The sequence below is a fragment of the Balaenoptera physalus genome (genome assembly GCF_965194825.1).
Source record: "Balaenoptera physalus genome assembly, chromosome: 5".
NCBI lineage: Eukaryota > Metazoa > Chordata > Mammalia > Artiodactyla > Balaenopteridae > Balaenoptera > Balaenoptera physalus.
Window position 1 is genome coordinate 146,572,601 of NC_138884.1, and position 25,040 is coordinate 146,597,640.

The 25,040-nt window shown below is 47.6% G+C and overlaps 2 protein-coding genes across 2 annotated transcripts in view; one reads left to right on the forward strand and one right to left on the reverse strand.

Moving 5' to 3' along the window:
- TADA2B (transcriptional adaptor 2B) overlaps nucleotides 1–4,499 on the forward strand; it is a 15,289-nt gene extending 10,790 nt beyond the window's left edge. The window contains exon 2 of the mRNA XM_082462192.1: nucleotides 1,162–4,499. Coding sequence (XP_082318318.1) covers nucleotides 1,162–2,154 — 993 coding nt within the window. The 3' untranslated portion in view covers nucleotides 2,155–4,499. The remainder of the gene's footprint in view (nucleotides 1–1,161) is intronic.
- GRPEL1 (GrpE like 1, mitochondrial) lies at nucleotides 4,133–24,999 on the reverse strand. Its single transcript, XM_082462212.1, has 4 exons — nucleotides 24,847–24,999; nucleotides 22,269–22,431; nucleotides 20,839–20,920; nucleotides 4,133–7,445 (listed from the first exon to the last, which is right to left on the reverse strand). The coding sequence occupies exons 1-4, from the start codon at nucleotides 24,939–24,941 to the stop codon at nucleotides 7,099–7,101; spliced, it is 687 nt and encodes a 228-aa protein (XP_082318338.1). The 5' UTR covers nucleotides 24,942–24,999; the 3' UTR covers nucleotides 4,133–7,098.
- Nucleotides 25,000–25,040: the final 41 nt, after the last annotated feature.

The following is a 25,040-nucleotide window of genomic DNA, read 5'->3' on the forward strand; positions in this document are numbered from 1 at the left end:
CGCCCTCTGCGCGGCACCTCCGGGAGGGACGCTGGGTCTGGTCACTGTGCCAGGGATCCTTCCTAATGCTTCCCTCCCCTCCCCTCCCCTCCATGCCCAGTTTGTCAGCAGCGTCAGCCCGAGGAGACTGGCTGGTTTCTTGGGTTCCAGTTTGGCCTTTGGGGGTGCAGGGACCATCCCGATCTCGGGGGGGCGGGGGGGCGCGCGTTTCTGGGGCGGAAGGCAGCCTGTGCGGCGCCCCGGCGGCTGCCAGAGCCGGGAGGGCAGAGCGCGGGGTGAGCGAGGCGGGCGGGGTGCTGAGTGGCTGCCGGTGAATGAGTGCGCATTTTGGGCAGTTACTTTCTGAAGTGGCTTTAGCGGTTGACTTTGAGGAAGAGGCCTCTTGGCAGAAGGAAAAGATTGAGGGAGTTGTACAATTTCCTCCCATTAATAACTCTGTGTTCGCGGAATGAACGCCTGCTTGCAGCCCGGGCGTTTCCAGCCGCCAGGCCACGGGGGCTGTCAGAAGTGATGGCCCACCTTCCCCTTTGAAAGGCTCTTTCCCACTCAACGCGACTGCCCCCTAGGAAAGGGACAGGCGGACCTTCGGGGCCGGGGTGTCAAAGACCGGGCCTCGGCCCTTTCTGTTGGGAGGCGGGCAGCGCGATGGAGACCCGGGCGTGTCTGTTGTCTGGTCTGGGAATGGAGAGGTGGGCTGGGATGAGGCGTGCGCCCCAGGGCTCTGGCTGTGCGCCCGCATCCTGTGAGCCCCTCGGCCAGACAGCCGCCCCGAGAGCGGGTCGTGCGGCGGGCAGATGGGCCCGTGCCAGGGGCCTCCGCTCGCTCTCTTAGGGAGCCCGGAGCAGAGTCGGGATCTCAGGCGCGGGTTCCAGCCCCGCTCTGCCGCCAGCTCGCACCGTGACCCCGCGCACGTCGGCGCCTCTCTGGGTCCTCACTTTCTCACGGGCGGGCGGAATCCCCGAGGGTTCCCTCTAGCGCTGACTGCCACGTGATCAGCCCAGCCCTAAAGAATGTGCAGGAGGAGTGTCTCTGGGGAGGGGACCATAATGATGCCATAGGAAGTAGTTCAGGTGAACCTTTGTGAAAGCGTTAAGGGAATCGCGCGAACGCTGAGTCTGACACTCTGACTTTGGAAATGACCTCTGACCTTTGCCGTTGTAGGAGGATATGGCTGCTCACGTTGGCGCTTCCCGGACTCCCCAGGAAGTGATGGAGCATTATGTAAGCATGTACATCCACGGAAACCTGGGGAAAGCCTGCATCCCCGACACCATCCCCAATCGGGTGACAGACCACACCTGCCCCAGTGGAGGCCCCCTGTCTCCCAGCCTCACCACCCCCTTGCCTCCCCTAGACATCTCGGTGGCCGAGCAGCAGCAGCTGGGCTACATGCCGCTGCGGGACGACTACGAGATCGAGTACGACCAGGACGCCGAGACGCTCATCAGCGGGCTCTCGGTCAACTACGACGACGACGACGTGGAGATCGAGCTGAAGCGCGCGCACGTGGACATGTACGTGCGGAAGCTCAAGGAGCGGCAGCGGCGCAAGAACATCGCGCGCGACTACAACCTGGTGCCCGCCTTCCTGGGCAAGGACAAGAAGGAGAAGGAGAAAACGGCCAAGCGCAAGGTCACCAAGGAGGAGAAGGAGCTGCGGCTGAAGCTGCGGCCGCTCTACCAGTTCATGTCCTGCAAGGAGTTCGACGACCTGTTTGAGAACATGCACAAGGAGAAGATGCTGCGCGCCAAGATCCGGGAGCTGCAGCGGTACCGGCGCAACGGCATCACCAAGATGGAGGAATCGGCCGAGTACGAGGCGGCCCGGCACAAGCGGGAGAAGCGGAAGGAGAACAAGAACACGGCCGGCTCCAAGCGGGGGAAGGAGGACGGCAAGGACAGCGAATTCGCCGCCATCGAGAACTTGCCCGGCTTCGAGCTGCTGTCGGACCGCGAGAAGGTGCTCTGCAGCTCCGTGAACCTGAGCCCCGCTCGCTACGTGACCGTGAAGACCATCATCATCAAGGACCACCTCCAGAAGCGGCAGGGCATCCCCTCCAAAAGCCGCCTGCCCAGCTACCTGGACAAGGTCCTGAAGAAAAGGATTTTAAACTTCCTCACGGAGAGTGGTTGGATTTCCAGGGATGCTTCCTGAAGGCGAGTCGCTGTGAGACCTGGAGTGATGCGGAAAAGCTTGTGAGCCAAAATGACCGGGGGAGGGAGGGTGGGGGAGGGGCGAGGAAACGCTTTTTTCCCCGTTGCTCTTTTTTAAACAAATTGAGTTCTTTTTTGAGGATATAAATTCTTTTTATGGTCCTCTTTAGAAGCAATAGAAACACTCTTATATCAGATCGTGGGGGAGACAAGTATCTATTTTAACTTAGTCCTGAAAGTAATACTTTAAGATGACGATTTGCCTTTAAGTGTTCGGTTTGGAGAGTATTACAAGATTGGGTAATTTCCCTTTATTTGTGAGTTTCTTCCCTTTGGTACATGACTGTTGTGCTGTGGGCAGAGGGACGCCTTGCCCTGCTGGGCTGCCAGCTTCGCCCTGTGACCTGACACCCCGGCACAGCCCGGCACGTGGCACTTTAGATGGGGGCCGGGCAGGGCAGGTGGAAGAGAGGCCGGGGAAGGACAGGACAGGGTGTCCGCAGGGACTGGAGAGGAGGAATCTGGTGTGGAACAAGTTGGTCAAATGGAGCGTCCGTAGCTCCCGAATCCGACCGCCCCGGCTTGTCCCCGGGGGGCTCACCGTGGGAGGAGCAGCGGCCCTTGGCAGGCTCCCTTGGGTCTCGGAGGACACCGGGCCCAGCACGGACTGCCAGAATGCTGGGGCTGCTTCTTGCTGCTCTGAGAAGTTGCATGCGTTTTACTTGGAAGAACTCGTTTTAGAAGGTTCACAGTTGAGAGTTCTCTGGGTTCTGGCGTTAGCTCCCCCCAGGGTTTTCACCCCGGTTGCAAGTACCTCTTCCGCTGCGACTGTGGCCCTGCATCTTACTTGGGGTGGCATCAGGTGCTCAGCTTGGCAAGGCCTGGGCACCGCTTCTCTGGGTCACCGTCTTGAACCCCACTCAGAGGTGGCTTCTGCCCGGCCCTGTTTAGAGATGCTCCCAGGGGCGCTCTTTCGTGGACCTGGACGGTACCTTCCTTCTGGAACCTGAGGAGTCCCTCGTCTTCCCGCTGCTCAGGGCTCTTGTGTCCAAGGCCCTGCTTTGGAGTTGGTGGAGTGGCCAGAGCCCAGCGGTCGGTTCCTCCCGGGGCACGTCCTGCCTCTCCTCCCTCACAGCTACCAAGACTGTTTACCTCCCAGAGTGTCTGGGCTTGAAGTTACATTAAAGTGAAGTTATTTGAAAGAAAAAAGAAGAAAACCTCATCATTTCCAAGAACGACTTAATTACGGTGCCTTTTCCTTTCTTCTTACGTTCTTCTGTCCTCTAGGGTAAAATTTTCAGCATTAAATAAGCCCTTCAGATACACTGTATATGGCTTTAGTTGTAAACTGCGTGGCACGCTGGCAGGGAAGCGCTCCCTGTGACCTAACGAGGAGCCCGGCACGTCTGTGTGAGCACGCAGTAGCGGGCAGCGCTCTTGCTCCCGGGCGCTCCGCAGGGTAACGGCGGCTGGCAGAGCGCAGGTCCTGCCTGCCGCTGAGCAGAGACGGAGACCGTGCTACGTGTCCGCAGGTGTTCCAGCCAGTGTTCTCACCTGGGGTTCCTGGACTGGCAGCCTCGGCATCCCCTGGGAACCTGCTAGAAATTCAGGTACTCGGGCCCCGCCCCCGTCCTCAGAAACGCTAGGGCTGGGGCCCGCGGAGCTGTGTTTTTACTGGCCTTCCAGGTGACCAGGATGCAGGCTGAAGTTTGAGAACTACTGGCTTTAGCTACTCTGATGTCATTGATTTTCTACATCAGATTCCTAGTTTGATGAGGTTTTAACTTTAGTCTTATTTTTATATAAAATGATTGATTGCCAGACTTTCATGAAGCTTGAGAAGCAAAAGCTCCCTGTAAATGTGCGTGGCCCTGGCTGAGAGCTGTCAAATGAAAAACTTTTGTGTTTAAGCAGGTTTTCAGTATGTGTATCTTTTTTGATGGTATGAAGAATTTATTTAGGCTTGACTGTTTTTAAACAAACAAACACCATAATGAATGTATAATTTATGTTAAAGTATTAACGCTTCGTTACAAGGGAAATGTAATTTTACGATTGGTTGCCTCTTATCCCATCAACTCCAGCTATTACTGTCACATTAGTCCTTACCCTGCTGTTAGCTCGGAGCCTTTAAATTTCTATATTTAATTCTCATGATAAATTAGTCACCATAATCCCATGGAATTAATTAGGTCTTTTCAGAATTTAAACTCTTTGAGTCACAAAAGATAATCAGCTATTCAGAATAATGCTCTGGGTGGCCAACATTCCGAGAATGTATTAAAACCGAAACTCTGCCTACTGTTCTTATTTCCCTTTTACGTATTAAACAGGTTGAGAACCAAATAGTGTCACTGCTTGCTTTTTACCGCCTGCCCCTGGAGCCTTAGCTTTTCAGTCTCATAGATGCTATGAGCCAGCCTTCAAAATCAGGATGGGGGACAGACAGCCCGTGACGTCATAGTGTGGCACTAACGTGTCACACCAGTTTTTCCTCCAAACTGTGAGGAGTTAAAATAGATTTCAGTTAAGCAGAAAACCCTTCATGCCACTCTCCTTCCCTGAAAGAAGCGGAACACCCAGAGCTCTCGTGGAGCCAGGCCGGGAGAGCCTATGGTGAGTAGACAGCGCTGCCTGTCACCTACACTGTGCTACGAATCCAGGCCGCGATTACGCAAAACCCAGGAACTCGACGACGGTGCGGCCCACGGGTCTTTAACTGCCAGTGTCAGTGTGTACAAAATTAAATGTTTTCCTGTTAGCAGTGACTGTGGATGAGTGAAACAGTAAACAAATAGCTGATCACCTTTAAGCGAGACCATCTCTAGGTTTAGCGCCTTTTTGCAGGCGCAGCTCTAGGTGAAAAGGGATGGGAGGGGACTGCACACGTTCACAGAAATTAGTTTGAAAATTACTTTTAAAAAAAAATTATTTATTTTATTTATTTATTTTTGGCTGTGTTGGGTCTTCGTTTCTGTGTGAGGGCTTTCTCTAGTTGTGGCAAGCGGGGGCCACTCACTATCATGGCCTCTTGTTGCGGAGCACAGGCTCCAGACGCGCAGGCTCAGTAGTTGTGGCTCACGGGCTTAGTTGCTCCGCGGCACGTGGGATCCTCCCAGACCAGGGCTCGAACCCGTGTCCCCCGCATTGGCAGGCAGATTCTCAACCACTGCACCACCAGGGAAGCCCCGAAAATTACTTTTCTTATTCACCCTCATTTTACAGATGAGTCCAGGGAGGTGAAAGGCTGTGCTCACAGCCACAGTGTGAAGAGCAGGCGTACCTCTCGGCTCTTTCTCAATATGCTGTACTGCTGCCTTTAGTTCCGGTCTATGCCCTTGACCAAGTTATTTAAAGCAGCTTAAAAGAAAAGGGGGAAGGGCTTCCCTGGTGGCGCAGTGGTTAAGAATCTACTTGCCAATGCAGGGGACCAGGAAGATCCCACGTGCCGTGTACCAAGTAAGCCCGTGCGCCACAACTACTGAGCCTGTGCTCTAGAGCCTGCGTGCCACAACTACTGAAGCCCGCGCGCCTAGAGCCCGTGCTCCACAACAGGAGAAACCACCGCAGTGAGAAGCCCGCGCACTGCAACAAAGAGTAGCCCCCGCTCGCCGCAACTAGAGAAAGACTGCACGCAGCAACGAAGACACAATGCAGCCAAAAATGAAATAAATTTATAAAAAGGGGGGAAATTTCTTGAAATGGTATGAATTGGAATTTTAATTATGGGAATATTACCTACACCTTTCAAATCGACTGCCCACCTTTTTTGTGCAGTAAATCGAAGTAACAGTGTTGACCTTTAACCCTAGAAGTACCTCTCAGAAGCAAAGCTAGTGGAAGGTTACTTTTTTCCCTCGTTTTTAAGAGTGCCTCACTCACTCAACTTTTCCCCTAACGTGAGGAACGGAGGGTCCTGCGGCGAGTCACAGGCTCAGCGCCTGCCAGTCGTGTGTCCTTGCTGCTGCTCCCGAGTGTCCACGGTCCCCTCCCGGGACAGAAGCCAACACGTTTGCGTGTGTCAGGCACACGGCTGCAGGACTGAGCAAAGACCCGGGAAGCTAAGTCACACTTCGCTTAGTAAGGGTCTCCTTGCTCTCCTCCACCAAAGCACACAGCTAGCAGAACGTAGGAAAATAAACAACAGGGCTTTAATCCTCTGAAATAAAATTTTAAATTTAACATTTAAAACATACCAAGCACGCAGTCCTCAGATTTCTAAGAAAGTCCATCTTACTAGGGAAAGTACCTTCTGATCATTAGTAACTAGTTGGGTATAGATTTAAACCTTTCTATAAAGAGACGAACAAACAGGACAAAAGTAACTGAGCGTGTCAAATTCAGTTACTGGCAAAATAAGGAGGTGAGGACGTTAGGGTGTGCCCACGGGTCTCACATCTCCCAAAGCCAGAAGATGATTGCTCTTAGCAGCGAGCCAGTAACTGATCATGAACAAACTCAAATATGTTCTTCACCAAGGGCATCGTACAACTTTTCTTAGCAAGAAAAATGTTTAAACTCTTGCCTTGCCTTCACTGAGTGACGGGTGGTGGGCTAAGCAGTCCAGGAAGTCGCGTGCTACAGGGAGACGCAGAGGACGCAGCGCAGCCGGCGCAGCCAGCTAGCAAACAGCAGGATTCCTGAAGACCTTTTATTCACTTGAAATACTCTGACGTCCCCCGAGTCTGAGCAGACACGGTGTGTTTCCCGATACCCTAGGGTCCAGTAGCGTCCTGCCGGCCTGTCCCGTAAGCACGTGGAACTAGTAACTCCCGAATGTTCATTAACACAACTGTGCAACTGGCTTACTTCCTGTCCAGCCACTGGTCACTAAAGCCTGGCAACAAGGTTTAGGAAAAGGTCAAGCGCACCCGCAGACGAGAAAAGATGAAGCGGCCCGAGTCAGCGAGTGATCCTAACAAAGCCCCGGAGCCCGTGAGGGCCGCTACGCCTCCTTCACCACCCCAACCAGGGCGGGTCTCAGGGTGCGCCCGTGCAGCTTGTACCCCACTTTGTTAACGAGCGCCACCATGCCCGGCTCCTTGCCCTCAACCGGCGTGTGGAACAAGGCCTCGTGCTCGTAGGGGTCGAACTTGGCCCCCACAGGGTTCAGCCGGAGTAAGCCGTGCTTCCTGAACACCTTCTGGATCTGGACCTCAGTCATCACGAGTCCCTCGTAGAGGTTCTTCAGGTGCGGGTTATCGTCTCTAATCTCCTCCTTTGGGACACACTGTGTTGCCTTCTCCAGAATGTCTGCCACCTCCAGCAAGTCCTTGCAGAAGCCCTGAATGCCTACACGAAGTTAAAGAAGAACAGCATTTGCATTCTGTATCAACTGCATGGGCAACTCAAAACTATAAGCCCTGTTTATGTCACACGTGGGCTATTTAATGACACCTTTTCAAATCACTAATTTGCCCTAGAATTTCAATGGCTGGATTAAAAAACAGACAAACTTTTCTGGGGTTTAGACAAAAGCCAATGAGGAATAAAGACCAGCAGCGGAAAACCTGCAGAACCACCATCAGTCCTGCTCCAGGCTAAGAGGACATGCAAACCCCGGAGCACGTCGTTCCCGCAGACAGCAGAGCCAGGAAGGGGCCCAGGTGGCCGCCTCAGCTAAAGAGCATGGGGCCTGGGGCCACATCCCTGGCCATCACCGAACTGCCCGTGTTATCCTGGTTAACCTCTCCGGGTCTCAGCTTCTTTGGTTATAAAACAGGGGTAACAGTACCTAACACAGTGAGGCTATGAGGACAAAACCACACACACTCAGAGCACCTAGAACACTAAGTACTCAAAACACGTTAGCAATTATTTGGCACCGTGGGGTAAAAGTTACCGGGACACACCCCAAGCCTTAACCTTTATCTAACAAAAGAAATAACGTGTTAAAAAACTTCGCATAAATACAGACGTTTGTGGTTCCAAGACAATGCTTCAGCTGCTGAACGAAGGAGGTCAGGGCGCGTGAGAGGCCCACATGGGGTCAGCTCCCCTGGCCCGCCCCACCCTGGCCCTGGCAGTGCAGCAACCGTGAGGCTCCAGCGCGGCCCACTCAAGGCTTCTCGGGTCTTGAAGGCTGTGCGCCTCGAAGGAGGCAGCGCTCGTTTTAGGCTTTACCCTTTCACACAGGGTTTTCACCCCACTGCTTTAAAATGAAATTAAAATTCCACCTATCTGATAAAGATGGGAGCGTCTATTAATGATTAACCCTGTGCTAGCTCCCGGGGAATGTCTGCCCACATGGAACGTATAGTCTCTGAGACATGCAGGAAATGGTCACACAAGTGGCAAGCACAATCACAATCATACTTACACAAGGAGCACTCATGAGTGCTGAGGACAGATTAACCTAAGGGATGCGGTTCGGCAGGGTAGGCGGAGGAAGGTTCCAGGAACCGAGGCCTGGAGAGTCGGGAGGGAGCCACGCGTTGGAGGAACTGAGGGCGGCCAGCCTACCAGGAAGATGCAGACCCAGAGTAGCTGAACGTTCCAGATGGGGCAGTGGAATGGGCAGAGGTCTGCTGTGGCCACTCTGCCTGGGGTGTGGAGCAGGGATGCAAGAGCTGAAGCCAGCCTGGACCAGAGCAGAGGCAGCAGAGACAAGTGGATGAACCAGAGTCCAGGCATCACCACTCACTGGAAGGGAGGGGAGTGGGCTTGAGGGAGGAGAGGGTAGTTCACATGCCTGACCTAAACACCTGGGTGGGCAACAGTATCATTTACTGAAATGAGGAAGAAAGGAAGCACAGGCAGAGGGGAGAATCCAGTTTAAAATACCCTTGAGACATCCAGGTAAAGACATACAGGACTAGAACGCAGAAGAAATGTCTGAACTGGAAAGAGAACCTGTGCGTGGATGCCATTCAGACCCGTGGGAGGGCAAGTCAGCAGGGGAGACGGCGAGAGGAGGAGGGGAGGCCTGCTCCGCGCCCTGAAGAACCCAGACACGCGGAGGGTGACAGACACGCAGCCAGTGCAGGGGATGACCAGAAAGAGGAAGAAGAACAGGAGTTGAGGTGACTGCATCCAGGAACGAAGAGTGTTCCCAGAAGAAGTGAAGCGCCGTTGTTAAGGGGACCACGAGGGGAAGGGTGGGGCCCGCCATGGCAGCCTCTTGCTGGGTGCCGCCTTTATGAGCTCTGGGGGTGCACTGCCAGGGGGCTGCCCACACGCGGAGGTGAGACTGAAAGCAGAGCCCCTCCCCGCGGCCGTAGGATCCACGCCACTGCCGCCGACTCTGTAAACTGAGCAGCGCGTGCGGGACACCCGAGTGGAAAAGGGTGCTGCCGCGGCGGGGACAGGTCCGGCCCTCGCTGCTGTGGGCTTTGTGAGCACGCGCAGAGGCAGGGCCGGGGTCTGGGCTGCCCCCACGGCTCCCACGGCAGGTCCCGGCGCACGACTACTCCGGTCCTGGCACCTGACCTCTGCATCTGTGCTGGTGGTTTTGTGCACAGAGCACCTGAGGGACCCCAGGGCCGACTGCCTGCATTCCCACAGTGCAGGCGGGGCTGAGGGCAGTGTGACAACAGCGCACTTCGTGAGCCCGCACAACGGGTGACAGATGGCATCACAGAGCACACTCCCTGGTGGATGGCTCTGGTGGAGGGACGGTGAGTGGCTCCCCTTCCAGCGGGAGCGCTCCAGTCCTGCCCGCCCCACAAGGCAGCTCAGAAACGGATCTGGGGGCCTCTATTCCAACAACCAGGGAGCAGGACCTGCCCCCAACAGGGCTGTGACAGCCACAGAGCAGAGAGGAGGCCCCGCTCAAATCCAGTGCTGACTCTGGTCCCCACACCACCAGTCACACCTCCTATCAAGGGGATAATGGCCAGGACACGATGAGGAAAGAGGCGGCAGGCATCCACACTAAAAACAGGCCTTGGGCCTTCCCTGGTGGCGCAGTGGTTAAGAATCCGCCTGCCAATGTGGAGGACATGGGTTCGAGCCCTGGCCTGGGAAGATCCCACATGCCGCAGAGCAACTAAGCCCATGCACCACAACTACTGAAGCCCGCACACCTAGAGCCTGCGTGCTGCAACTACTGAAGCCCACGCACCTAGAGCCCGTGCTCCGCAACAAGAGAAGCCACCGCAATGAGAAGCCCACGCACCGCAACGAAGAGTAGCCACCGCTCGCCACAACTAGAGAAAGCCCGTGCGCAGCAACGAAGACCCAATGCAGCCAAAAATAAATAAATAAAATAAAATAAATAAAAAACTCACTACAAACAACAGTCCAGGACCAGATGGCTTCACAGGCGAATTCTACCAAACACACAAAGATCCTATACCAATTCTTCTCAAACTCTTCCAAAAGACTGAAGAGGAAGGACACTATGAAGCCACCATCACCCTGATACCAAAACCAGACAAAGACACTACCAAAAAAGAAAATTACAGGCCAATATCTTTGATGAATACATATGCAAAGATTCTCAACAAAATATTAGCAAACCGAATCCAACAACACATAAAAAAGATCATATACCACGACCAAGTTGGATTCACCCCAGGGTCATAAGAGTGGTTCAACATATGCAAATCAACCAATGCGATACACCACATCAACAAAAGAGGAGAGGGCTTCCCTGGTGGCGCAGTGGTTGAGAATCTGCCTGCCAATGCAGGGCACACGGGTTCGAGCCCTGGTCTGGGAAGATCCCACATGCCGCGGAGCAACTGGGCCCGTGAGCCACAATTACTGAGCCTGCGTGTCTGGAGCCTGTGCTCCGCAACAAGAGAGGCCGCGATAGTGAGAGGCCCGCGCACCGCGATGAAGAGTGGCCCCCGCTTGCCACAACTAGAAGAAAGCCCTCACACAGAAATGAAGACCCAACACAGCCGTAAATAAATAAATAAATAAATAAATAAATAAATAAATAAATAAATAAATAAATAAATAAAAATTTTAAAAAAACAAAAAAAAAACAAAAGAGAAGACAAAAACCACAAGATCATCTCAGTAGATGCAGAAAAAGCATCTGATAAAATCCAACAACCGTTCATGATAAAAACTCTTATCAAAGTAGGTATAGAGGAAGCACCTCAACATAATTAAAGCTATTTACGACAAACACACAGCCAACATAATACTTTGGTGAAAAGCTGAAAACCTTCCCACTAAAATCTGGAAAAAGACAAGGATGCCCACTTTCACGACTTCTATTCAACACAGTACTGGAAGTCCTAGCCACAGGAATCACACAAGAAAAAGAAATAAAAGGTATCCAAAATGGTAGGGAAGAGGTAGAACTGTCATATGCAGATAACATGATACTATATTTTGAAAACCCTAAAGACTCCATATAAAAACTACTAGAACTGATAAAGGAATTCAGCGAGATAGCAGGATACAAGATTAACATACAGAAACTGGTTACATTTCTTTACACTAACAATGAAATATCAGAAAAGGAATGTAAAAAAAAAAAAACCTCTTAAAATCCCATCAAATAATACTTAGGAATAAACCTGACAAGGAGGTGAAAGACTTACATGCTGAGAACTGTAAACCATTAGTAAAGGAAACTGAAGATGATTCAAAGAAATGCAAAGATATCCTGTGCTCTTGGACTGGAAGAATTAACATTGTTAAAATGGCCATACTACCCAAAGCAATCTACAGATTTAACGTGATCCCTATCAAATTACCCATGACATTCTCCACAGAACTAGAACAAATAATCCTAAAATTTATACGGAACCACAAAAAACTCAGAACTGCCAAAACAATCCTGAGGAAAAAGAACAAAGCTGGAGGCATAACCCTCCCAGACTTCAGACAATACTGCAAAGCTACAGTAATCAAAACAGCATGGTACTGGCACAACGACAAACATATAGATCAATGGAACAGAATAGAGAGCCCAGCAATAAACTCACACACCTATAGTCAATTAATCTTTGACAAAGGAGGCAAGAATATTCAATGGAGAAAAGACAGTCTCTTTAGCAAGTAGTGTTAGGAGAGTTGGATAGCCACAGGTCAATCAATGAAGTTAGAACATAACCTCTCACCATACACACAAATAAACTCAAAATGGCTTAAAGGATTAACCAAGATGGTGGAGTAGAAGGACGTGCTCTCACTCCCTCTTGCGAGAGCACCAGAATCACAACTGGCTGCTGGACAATCATTGACAGGAAGACCCTGGACTTCACCAAGGAGGAAACCCCACGTCCAAGGACAGAGGAGAAGCCACAGTGAGGACGGTAGGAGGGGCGCAATCAGAGTAAAATCAAATCCCATAACTGCTGGGTGGGTGACTCACAGACTGGCGAACACTTATACCACAGAAGTCCACCCACTGGAGTGAAGGTTCCGAGCCCCACGTCAGGCTTCCCAACCTGGGGGTCCGGCAACGGGAGGAGGAATTCCTAGAGAATCAGACTTTGAAGCCTAGTGGGAATTGATTGCAGGACTTCTACAGGACTGGGGGAAACAGAGACCCCACTCTTGGAGGGCACACACAAAGTAGTGTGCGCATCGGGACCCAAGGGAAGGAGCAGTGACCCTGGGGGAGACTGAACCAGACCTACCTGTTGGTGTTGGGGGGTCTCCTGCAGAGGCGGGGGGTGGCTCTGTTTCACCGTGGGGACAAGGACACTGGCAGCGGAGGTTCTGGGAAATGCTCCTTGGCGTGAGCCCTCCCAGAGTCTGCCATTAACCCCACCAAAGAGCCCAGGTAGGCTCCAGTGTTGGGTTGCCTCAGGCAAAACAACAGGGAGGGAACCCAGCCCCACCCATCAACAGTCAAGTGGATTAAAGTTTTACTGAGCTCACAGCAACAGTCAGCTCTACCCACCACCAGAGCCTCCCATCAAGCCTCTTAGATAGCCTCAACCACCAGAGGGCAGACAGCAGAAGCAAGAAAAACTACAATCCTGCAGCCTGTGGACCAAAAACCACAGTTACAGAAAGATAGACAAGATGAAAAGGCAGAGGGCTATATACCAGATGAAGGAACAAGAAAAAAACCCAGAAAAACAACTAAATGAAGTGGAGATAGGCAACCTTCCAGAAAAAGAATTCAGATTAATGATAGTGAAGATGATCCAGGACCTTGGAAAAAGAATGGAGGCAAAGATCGAGAAGATGCAAGAAATGATTAACAAAGACCTAGAAGAATTAAAGAATAAACAAACAGAGATGACCAATACAATAACTGAAATGAAAACTACACTAGAAGGAATCAATAGCAGAATAACTGAGACAGAAGAACGGATAAGTGACCTGGAAGACAGAATGGTGGAATTCACTGCTGCGGAACAGAATAAAGAAAAAAGAATGAAAAGAAATGAAGACAGCCTAAGAGACCTCTGGGACAACATTAAACGCAACAACATTCCCATTATAGGGGTCCCAGAAGGAGAAGAGAGAGAGAAAGGACCTGAGAAAATATTTGAAGAGATTATAGTCGAAAACTTCCCTAACATGGGAAAGGAAATAGCCACCCAAGTCCAGGAAGCGCAGAGAGTCCCATACAGGATAAACCCAAGGAGAAACACGCCGAGACACATAGTAATCAAAGTGGCAAAAATTAAAGACAAAGAAAAATTATTGAAAGCAGCAAGGGAAAAACGACAAATAACATACAAGGGAACTCCCATAAGGTTAACAGCTGATTTCTCAGCAGAAACTCTGCAAGCCAGAAGGGAGTGGCATGATATACTTAAAGTGATGAAAGGGAAGAACCTACAACCAAGATTACTCTACCCGGCAAGGATCTCATTTAGATTTGATGGAGAAATCAAAAGCTTTACAGACAAGCAAAAGCTACGAGAATTCAGCACCAACAAACCAGCTCTACAACAAATGCTAAAGGAACTTCTCTAAGTGGGAAACACAAGAGAAGAAAAGGGCCTACAAAAACAAACCCAAAACAATTAAGAAAATGGTCATAGGAACATACATATCGATAATTACCTTAAACGTGAATGGATTAAATGCCCCAACCAAAAGACATAGACTGGCTGAATGGATACAAAAACAAGACCCATATATATGCTGTCTGCAAGAGACCCACTTCAGACCTAGGGACACATTCAGACTGAAAGTGAGGGGATGGAAAAAGATATTCCATGCAAATGGAAATCAGAAGAAAGCTGGAGTAACAATACTCATATCAGATAAAATAGACTTTAAAATAAAGAATGTTACAAGAGACAAGGAAGGACACTACATAATGATCCAGGGATCAATCCAAGAAGAAGATATAACAATTATAAATATATATGCACCCAACATAGGAGCACCTCAATACATAAGGCAACTGCTAACAGCTATAAAAGAGGAAATTGACAGTAACACAATAATAGTGGGGGACTTTAACACCTCACTTACACCAATGGACAGATCATCCAAAATGAAAATAAATAAGGAAACAGCAGCTTTAAATGACACAATAGACCAGTTAGATTTAATTGATATATATAGGACATTCCATCCAAAAACAGCAGATTACACGTTCTTCTCAAGTGCGCACGGAACATTCTCCAGGATAGATCACATCTTGGGTCACAAATCAAGCCCCAGTAAATTTAAGAAAATTGAAATCATATCAAGCATCTTTTCTGACCACAATGCTATGAGATTAGAAATGAATTACAGGGAAAAAAACGTAAAAAAGACAAAGACATGGAGGCTAAACAATACGTTACTAAATAACCAAGAGATCACTGAAGAAATCAAAGAGGAAATCAAAAAATACCTAGAGACAAATGACAATGAAAACATGACGACCCAAAACCTATGGGATGCAGCAAAAGCAGTTCTAAGAGGGAAGTTTATAGCTATACAAGCCTACCTCAAGAAACAAGAAAAATCTCAAGTAAACAATCTAACCTTACACCTAAAGAAACTAGAGAAAGAACAAACAAAACCCAAAGTTAGCAGAAGGAAAGAAATCATAAAGATCAGAGCAGAAATAAATGAAATAGAAACAAAGAAAGCAATACCAAAGATCAATAAAACTAAAAGCTGGTTCTTTGAGAAGATAAACAAAATTGATAAACCATTAGCCAGACTCATCAAGAAAAAGAGAGAGAGGACTCAAATCAATAAAATCAGAAATGAAAAAGGAGAAGTTACAGCAGACACCGCAGAAATACAAAGCATCCTAAGAGACGACTACAAGCAACTTTATGCCAATAAAATGGACAACCTGGAAGAAATGGACAAATTTTTAGAAAGGTATAACCTTCCAAGACTGAACCAGGAAGAAACAGAAAATATGAACAGACCAATCACAAGTAATGAAATTGAAACTGTGATTAAAAATCTTCCAACAAACAAAAGTCCAGGACCAGATGGCTTCACAGGTGAATTCTATCAAACATTTAGAGAAGAGGTAACACCTATCCTTCTCAAACTCTTCCAAAAAATTGCAGAGGAAGGAACACTCCCAAACTCATTCTATGAGGCCACCATCACCCTGATACCAAAACCAGACAAAGACACTACAAAAAAAGAAAATTACAGACCAATATCACTGATGAATATAGATGCAAAAATCCTCAACAAAATACTAGCAAACAGAATCCAACAACACATGAAAAGGATCATACACCACGATCAAGTGGGATTTATCCCAGGGATGCAAGGATTCTTCAATATACGCAAATCAATCAATGTGATACACCATATTAACAAACTGAAGAATAAAAACCATATGATCATCTCAATAGATGCAGAAAAAGCTTTTGACAAAATTCAACACCCATTTATGATAAAAACTCTCCAGAAAGTGGGCATAGAGGGAACCTACCGCAACATAATAAAGGCCATATATGACAAACAGACAGCAAACATCATTCTCAATGGTGAAAAACTGAAAGCATTTCCTCTAAGATCAGGAACAAGACAAGGATGTCCACTCTCACCACTATTATTCAACATAGTTCTGGAAGTCCTAGCCACGGCAATCAGAGAAGAAAAAGAAATAAAAGGAATACAATTTGGAGAAGAAGAAGTAAAACTGTCACTGTTTGTGGATGACATGATACTATACATAGAGAATCCTAAAACTGCCACCAGAAAACTGCTAGAGCTAATTAATGAATATGGTAAAGTTGCAGGATACAAAATGAATGCACGGAAATCTCTTGCATTCCTATACACTAATGATGATAAATCTGAAAGAGAAATTATGGAAACACTCCCATTTACCATTGCAACAAAAAGAATAAAATACCTAGGAATAAACCTACCTAGGGAGACAAAAGACCTGTACGCAGAAAACTATAAGACACTGATGAAAGAAATTAAAGATGATACCAACAGATGGAGAGATATACCATGTTCTTGGATTGGAAGAATCAACATTGTGAAAATGAGTATACTACCCAAAGCAATCTACAGATTCAATGCAATCCCTATCAAATTACCAATGGCATTTTTACGGAGCTAGAACAAATCATCTTAAAATTTGTATGGAGTCACAAAAGACCCCGAATAGCCAAAGCAGTCTTGAGGGAAAAAAATGGAGCTGGAGGAATCAGACTCCCTGACTTCAGACTATACTACAAAGCTACAGTAATCAAGACAATATGGTACTGGCACAAAAACAGAAACACAGATCAATGGAACAAGATAGAAAGCCCAGAGATTAACCCACGCACCTATGGTCAACTAATCTATGACAAAGGAGGCAAATATATACAATGGAGAAAACACAGTCTCTTCAATAAGTGGTGCTGGGAAAACTGGACAGCTACATGTAAAAGAATGAAATTAGAATACTCCCTAACACCATACACAAAAATAAACTCAAAATGGATTAGAGACCTAAATATAAGACTGGACACTATAAAACTCTTAGAGGAAAACATAGGAAGAACACTCTTTGACATAAATCACAGCACGATCTTTTTTGACCCACCTCCTAGAGTAATGGAAATAAAAACAAAAATAAACAAATGGGATCTAATGAAACTTAAAAGCTTTTGCACAGCAAAGGAAACCATAAACAAGACGAAAAGACAACCCTCAGAATGGGAGAAAATATTTGCAAACAAATCAACGGACAAAGGATTAATCTCCAAAATATATAAACAGCTCATTCAGCTCAATATTAAAGAAACAAACACCCCAATCCAAAAATGGGCAGAAGACCTAAATAGACATTTCTCCAAAGAAGACATACAGACGGCCACGAAGCACATGAAAAGATGCTCAACATCACTAATTATTAGAGAAATGCAAATCAAAACTACAACGAGGTATCACCTCACTCCTGTTAGAATGGGCATCATCAGAAAATCTACAAACAACAAATGCTGGAGAGGGTGTGGAGAAAAGGGAACCCTCTTGCACTGTTGGTGGGAATGTAAATTGATACAGCCACTATGGAGAACAATATGGAGGTTCCTTAAAAAACTAAAAATAGAGTTACCATATGACCCAGCAATCCCACTACTGGGCATATACCCAGAGAAAACCGTAATTCAAAAAGACACATGCACCCAAATGTTCATTGCAGCACTATTTACAACAGCCAGGTCATGGAAGCAACCTAAATGCCCATCAACAGACAAATGGATAAAGAAGTTGTGGTACATATATACAATGGAATATTACTCAGCCATAAAAAGGAACGAAATTGAGTCATTTCTTGAGAAGTGGATGGATCTAGAGACTGTCATACAGAGTGAAGTAAGTCAGAAAGAGAAAAACAAATATCGTATATTAATGCATGTATGTGGAACCTAGAAAAATGGTACAGATGAGCCGGTTTGCAGGGCAGAAGTTGAGACACAGATGTAGAGAATGGACATATGGACACCAAGGGGGGAAAACTGTGGTGGGGTGGGGATGGTGGTGTGCTGAACTGGGCGATTGGGATTGACATGTATACACTGATGTGTATAAAATTGATGCCTAATAAGAACCTGCAGTATAAAAAAACAAACAAAACAACTAATGCTAAACTTTCATTGGGTTATTTGTATGGAAATATGTTAATATAAATGTTTCAGACATTACATGAAATTTCTAAAAATCTTATATTTGTATTTGTATGGAAATATGTATGGAAATATGTTAATATAAATGTTTCAGACATTACATGAAATTTCTAAAAATCTTATATGTTCTGGTATAATGTTATAAGTAATAATCCTAGTTATTACTTTAAAATGTATATCCCAGAAATAACTAATTTTCTTGTCAACTGCATTATTATGAACTTTCATCAAATCTTTAACTGTGGTCATTTTTAAGTCTTGTCATTTACAGACAGTTCTGGGTGTACTCTGATGCTTTTGCAAGTATGTTCCTATAAAAGGGTTTCATCTTCAAGAAATTCATGGAAAAGACTCTGACAAGTACAGGTTTCTGGTAACTGACTGTACTGCTGAACTGAATGAATAAGCATTTTCAGAACTCTAATGAAAAACTGATGAACTCAAAAAAGTGCTAACAAAAGATCAAGATGAAAAAAAAAATTTAATTACATGGGACTGAGTAAACTGATGAGGATGAGTATAATTTTTGTGACTTTCTGTCTGAATTAAAAAAAAAAAAAATCCCACAAGGTCTCAGAGGCAAAGAATATACAAATCAATTTTCACTGCAAAGTAAAGGAGCTGTTACAGTGGAGGATTACTGGACTGAATGTCAATATTATAACATAGTATGAGTGTGTTTCAGGTTTGGTAATTGCAATCATTGTTGCTTTTGTTGTGGTCATCCATGTACAATGCTTGGTGTCAGTCTATTTATCTCTTGTAAAAATAAAATACAGTGTGTGTGTGTGAAAAAAAAAAATGGCTTAAAGACCTAAATATAAGACAAGACACCGTAAAACTCCTACAAGAGAACATAGGCAAAACATTTTCTGACATAAATTGTACCAATGTTTTCTCAGGTCAGTCTCCCAAGGCAATAGAGATAAAAGCAAAAATAAACAAATGGGTCCTATCAAACTTATAAGCTTTAGCACAGCAAAGGAAACTATAAACAAAACAAAAAGACAACATACAGACCGGGAGAAAATATTTGCAAATGATGCAACCTACAAGGGCTTAATTTCCAAAATATACAAACAGCTCATAAAACTCAATAACAAAACACCAAACAACTCAATCAAAAAATGGGCAAAAGACCAAAATAGACATTTCTCCAAAGAAGACATACAGATGGACAATAAGCACATGAAAAGATGCTCAACATTGTTAATTATTAGAGAAATGCAAATCAAAACTACAATGAGGTACCACCTCACACCAGTCAGAATGGCCACCATTAAAAAGTCTACAAATAACAAATGCTGGAGAGGGTGTGGAGAAAGGGGAACACTCCTATACTGTTGGTGGGAATGTAAATTGGTACAGCCACTATGGAGAACAGTATGGAGGTTCCACAAAAAACTAAAACTCGAGTTGCCATATGATCCAGCAATCCACTCCTGGGCATACATCCAGACAAAACCATAATTCAAAAAGATACATGCACTCCTATGTTCACAGCTGCACTACTTACAATAGCCAAGACGTGGAAACATAGAAATGTTCACTGACAGATGAATGGATAAAAAAATGTGGTATATATGTATATTCAAGGAATACTACTCAGCCATAAAAAAAGAACGAAATTATGCCATTTGCAGCAACACAGATGCAACTAGAGATTATCATACCAAGTGAAGTAAGTCAGAAAGAGGAAGACAAATACCATATGACATCACTTATATGTGGAATCTAAAGTATGGCACAAACGAACCTATCTATGAAACAGAAACAGAATCACAGGCACAGAGAACAGACTTGTGGTTGCCAAGGCAGGGGGGTGGGGAAGGGATGGAGTGGGAGTCTGGGATGAGCAGATGCAAACTACTATATATGGAATGGATAAACAACAAGGTCCTACTGTAGAGCACAGGGAATTACATTCAATATCCTGTGATAAACCAAAATGGAAAAGAATATAAAAAAAGGAATATATATATGTATAACTGAATCACTTTGTTGTACAGCAGAAATTAACAACATTGTACATCAACTATACTTCAATAAAATTTAAAAAAAAAAGATTTGTTCTCTGTGTTGAACTCGGATCTTATCAATAGTTTCCACTGTGAGCACCTAAGGTCTTACTGTGAACCTGAGGTTCTGCATCTACAACAAGGGGACCGGAAGCTCCGTCCCCATAGGTACTCAAATGGTAGCCTTCTGGGTAATCAACACAACACATCTGGGGTTGGGAGACGGGCCTCAGTGCCAGCGCCATTACCAGGTTTGTGCTGAATGGCAAGTCATTTCAGCCTCACTGATCTCGACTGTAAAAACGGGAAGGATGATGACAGAAACATACAAAGGTGACAATGCAGACAGCGTCTGAGGAGGTCCTAAGTGAGACCAATGTTAGGGCTGCTCCAGCTAAGGAACTGAGCCTCACAGAGCCGACCTCCTAGTTACCTGCAGGCTCACACTGAGGTCTTTCTGTGGAAGAGCAAAGGATACGCTCCTCATTGAAGGAATCACGCTCACCACTCCGAGTGCGAGTCATAAGGGCAATTGTGCTCCTTCTAGACAACGGCTGACCCATCTCAGAAACTGGAGGGGGCGCAACCAGCAGGCTCCCCACCTCCTCACGGGGCTAATCACTTTGCCTGGCACTCTGATACCCCCCTTCCTTGCCCCATGTTTCCCCACGATCAATATCATATAATGTTGAAAGTTACCATATAGTTTCGCCTCCTCCACCAATTTTTGGCTCCTCTGCCGCAAGTTCTCACTATCTGCTAAAGCTCGCTTATATTTTTCCTTAAAAAAAAGAAAGGGAGAAAGAAAGACTGATTCACATGAATTAAATATGGAACAAATTCATAGGAAAGCAAATCTGATATAATAAACTCCAAGTCAAAACACAAGTAACAGCTATCATCACGTTTGAGATTCTGGGTTACAGACAGCTGCTGCTTAATAAACAGAAACAAATTAACCTGCGTCACTATTTCCACCAAGTGGGGAATAAGATGGGCAGGTGTCGCATATTCACGTAGCCCCCAAGGCCATTCTCTCTCAGTGTATAGCTGGGGAAAGGACAAGGAAAAGCTTCTAGTTTCTCGTGGTTCCCATGGTTCTCCTCAAGGAAGGACCATTCATTCATTCCTCAGCAGAGTCTCCAACTTAAGGGAATCCTAGAACCCTGGTTAGGGGCTGACCCGCCTCAGTTCCCACACCCTGAAGAGAGGTTTAGGAGAACAACGAACCTGAGTGGACAGCTTTGGCCTCTACGCCACAGAAGAGGAAAAACCCCATCAATGAACCTTTGGTATTGTTAACATTGCCCAGATACGATTCAGCTGAAACGTTTATTGTGTACTAATCATCTGAATTCTGGTATCTTCCTCATTTTGAACCAACTTTTCCTGTAATCTCATCCATCTCCTGGAATTTCTATTTTTCGTGTGCACCAGGTTACTGTGTTCAGCCTTCAGGCGATTCCAATGCCGTGGTTAAGAGCAAGGCCTCCCAGGCTCAGGCCCTCGCCCTGCCACTCAGTGGCCAGGTGACCTTTGGAAGTTTACCAAACCGTCCTGGACCTCAGTTTCCTCATCTGTAAACAGGGATATTAACGGTTGACTCACAGGGTTGTTGTGAGAACTAACATAAATAAAGGGGTTAAAACAGCCGCAGCACACAGTATTTGATATTCTCATTCTTAAATGCTTACAGAGCTCGGTTTGTGCCACTCACGCTTGTCCACATGGGGTCATAATCCATATGACTAATCAGTTCATAAAACTCCCACCCCCCCAGGAGAGCACCATGTGGCCGTACCTCTGCCCCCCACCCTTGTCCGTCCCTAAGACCAGCCTAAAGGGCCCTACTGAATAGCCCTCACCTGTGAAGACCATGTTAAGCCTTAATTCAATATAACCTAGGTAGCACACAGAGATGACCCTCGTGACAACCAGAGCCACACAGGATTTGGGTTCTGTCCCTTCTCCGGTAGTAACTTGTTGTAGGACCCAGCCGTAGTCCTTGGACAATGATGGGATTTGTCCGGCTTCCGTCTCTGTTGTCACGGAGGCTGGCCAGACGTCCTCGGAAAAGGCTCACCTGGAGTTCGAAAGACCACGCTCCCCACGAGAGCCCGCAGCCTTACCATGGTCTCCTTCAGCTGCTCTTCCAGCTTGGCCTTCTCTTCCATCAGTGTCTTCTCTGCAGAGGGCAGATCTGTCTTCTGTTCATTCTGACCCACGTCCTCCTCCAAGTTCTGGCCATTGTTCTTCTGCTTTGTAGCTGTGCACAGCAGCCGAGGAGAGGACCTAAAGACAAGTCCACATGCTAGAAGTTAAGATCATGGTTTTTCTGCTTCGTAAAGTCAGATGTATGACTTCAGAAATCAGAGCGGATTTAAAACTATTTGCTACTGACTCATGGGGGAGACAGGATTTACTCTAGATCCAATAAAGGCAAACTGCATATGACGTATAGAAGCTGTTTGTTGATATAAAGTCTTCTGCAACACATGCCTAAACTAATATGTCAGTGTACCAAGGCTATGGTACTAACCTCCTCTTCTCCCCACTTTAAACATCTCCTTCTGAGATATGGTCACCCAGACCCCACCACATAGCAATGCAGTAGCTACTACTGGAGGTGAGGCCCAGTGCTGATGCTGATTACAAAGCTAAGGGGCAGAGATCTTGCCCACAGGGTACTTGGGTCATGCAAAAAAGATATCTACACACAAAGAACCATAATGTGAGGTTGAAAGTGATAAAAGAGGAACCATGCACTTTGGGAGGCTCAGAGTAGAATATTTCTAGCTTTGGGGAAATGGAAGGCAATGAAACGGTTTGTGCAGCGGGGCTTTGAAGGATAAGTAAGAGTTCCCATAGAGTCAGGAATGGACGAGACAGACCCACTTCAGGAAGAGGGAAGGGCTTGGACAAAGGCATGGAGGTTGGAAAAGCATGGGGATGGTATGTACAGGGGAAATACAAAGAGCTCTAAAACTAATGTTGCAAGAGACTTAAAAAGTATTACCCAATCTGATCCCCACATGAAAAAGGTTAAGTGATAAATTCAAGGCCACAAAGCCATTAAGGAATGATACACATCTCTGCACCAGGTCCAGTGGAGCTCTTAATTATGCCACAGTCCAACCTGAAAATAAACCACATGCGATTTCTTCCCAGATTAAAAAAAACTGCCTCGATGAACAGGAAAGCTAGGAGTACACAGAACATATGTACAAGGATGTTTACAGCAACCGGAAACAGATCGCTAGTCAGAAGGATATGGCTGAACAAGCTGTTGCTTCCGTGATCTGGAATACTGAGCAGCTACCAAATAGAATATGTTAAACTGCCGTCTTTTGGCTACACCACGGGTGTACTGTGCAGGAAGAAATGCAACTTAGAGAAATGCACAAAACACGACCCTGCTTTTATAAACTCAAACCAGAAATCCTGTGTAGGTACATGTGTCTGAGGCCCGCAGAAAGCAATAAGAGGATTCATTAGTCTGTTACCCTGGGGTTGAAATGCAATAACTTTTTACTGTTATTTTTATTTTTGTGATTAAAAAAACCCTGATAATCTGAAAACTGAGTGTGCTGTTGTGAAGCCTGCCTTTCTTCCTAGATGTCCTGACCTCTGGGTGCGACAGTCACCGCCCTCCTGCAGGTCACCTCCGCTCTACCGACCCCCCTGGAGCGCGAGAGGCTTCCGCAGCAGCCAGAGCGAGTCTTGCTTTGCTTTTCAGGGAGGGAGACGGAGGCTCCGCGGGCTCAGTTACTCCGAAAGCTACGCATACAATTCAGCTCTCTAGACTCCCCAACTTGAACCTCTTTCCACAAAACCAGCTCTCAGAGCAGAAATTCACGCTGTCCTGGCAATTAATTCCAGATATAAAAAAATCACAAATTACTTGAGCAAAGAAGCCTTTTCACTCGGGCTTTCCAGGTGGGCTTGTTCCCACACAGTTCTACACCTTGTATCGGGCTGGAATCGCAGCTGCATCCCCGCGCACTACCGTAGTCCCCGCTGCCCGGCCCGGTCTCCCCATCACTCAAGCAGCTCCTGCGGGGAAAGCCCAGCTCCTGCTCTGCGCACCTTCTACCCAGCCTGTCTTCTACCAGATAACCTGGTTCTGGGAAGCTCCCCCAACGCAGAAGGTGCTAAGCACTCGCTAAACTAACTTACGAGGCTGGACTTTGAAAAAGCAGAAACCGCAGGTTTAAAAAAAAACACGAAAGAAGAAAAGCCAAGGTGAGGGCACTGCCTCGTGACCCCCGCCGCGGAGTCACCGCTCTTGTCGAAATAAGCCGCTGTCCCCACGGCGGGGCAGGCGCCGCTGCCCTTCTGACCTCAGGCTCCGGGGCACGCGGAGGTGGACGAGGACTCGGGCCGAGCGGAAGGAGCCAGCGCGCCGCCGCCCCGCGCCCCGGGGACCCGCACACGCGGCCGCCTCGTGCCGGCCTGGGCTCGCGGGCGGCTCGGCGCGGCCTCAGGCTCGCGCGGGGCGCCGTCCCACCCTCCCAGGGCCCGCCCCGCGGGCAGCACGGGCAGCACGGGCAGCGAGGCCGCAGGGCAGCCCCGCGGTGTCCGCGCCCCGCGTTGGGGAACCGCCGCCCACAGCGCCCGGGCCGGAGCCGGGCAGGGCTCGGGTCGGAGGGGACGGGGGCGGCACGCGCACCGCGCCCTTCCTCAGCCCGGGCAGCCTGCGCCCCTTACCTGAGAGACAACGCCAAAGCCGGGAGGTTGTGCCGCGCCAGCCTCACACACCGAGCCGCCATCACTGCCGAGGGCACTGCGCGCGCACGGGGCATGCGCTGAGGCGGCTGGCTCGTCCCCTCGGCCACCAGGACACTCGCGCAGACTCTGTGCTTCCTTCCCCGCCCAACTACTTCCCCTCAGCCAATCCACCA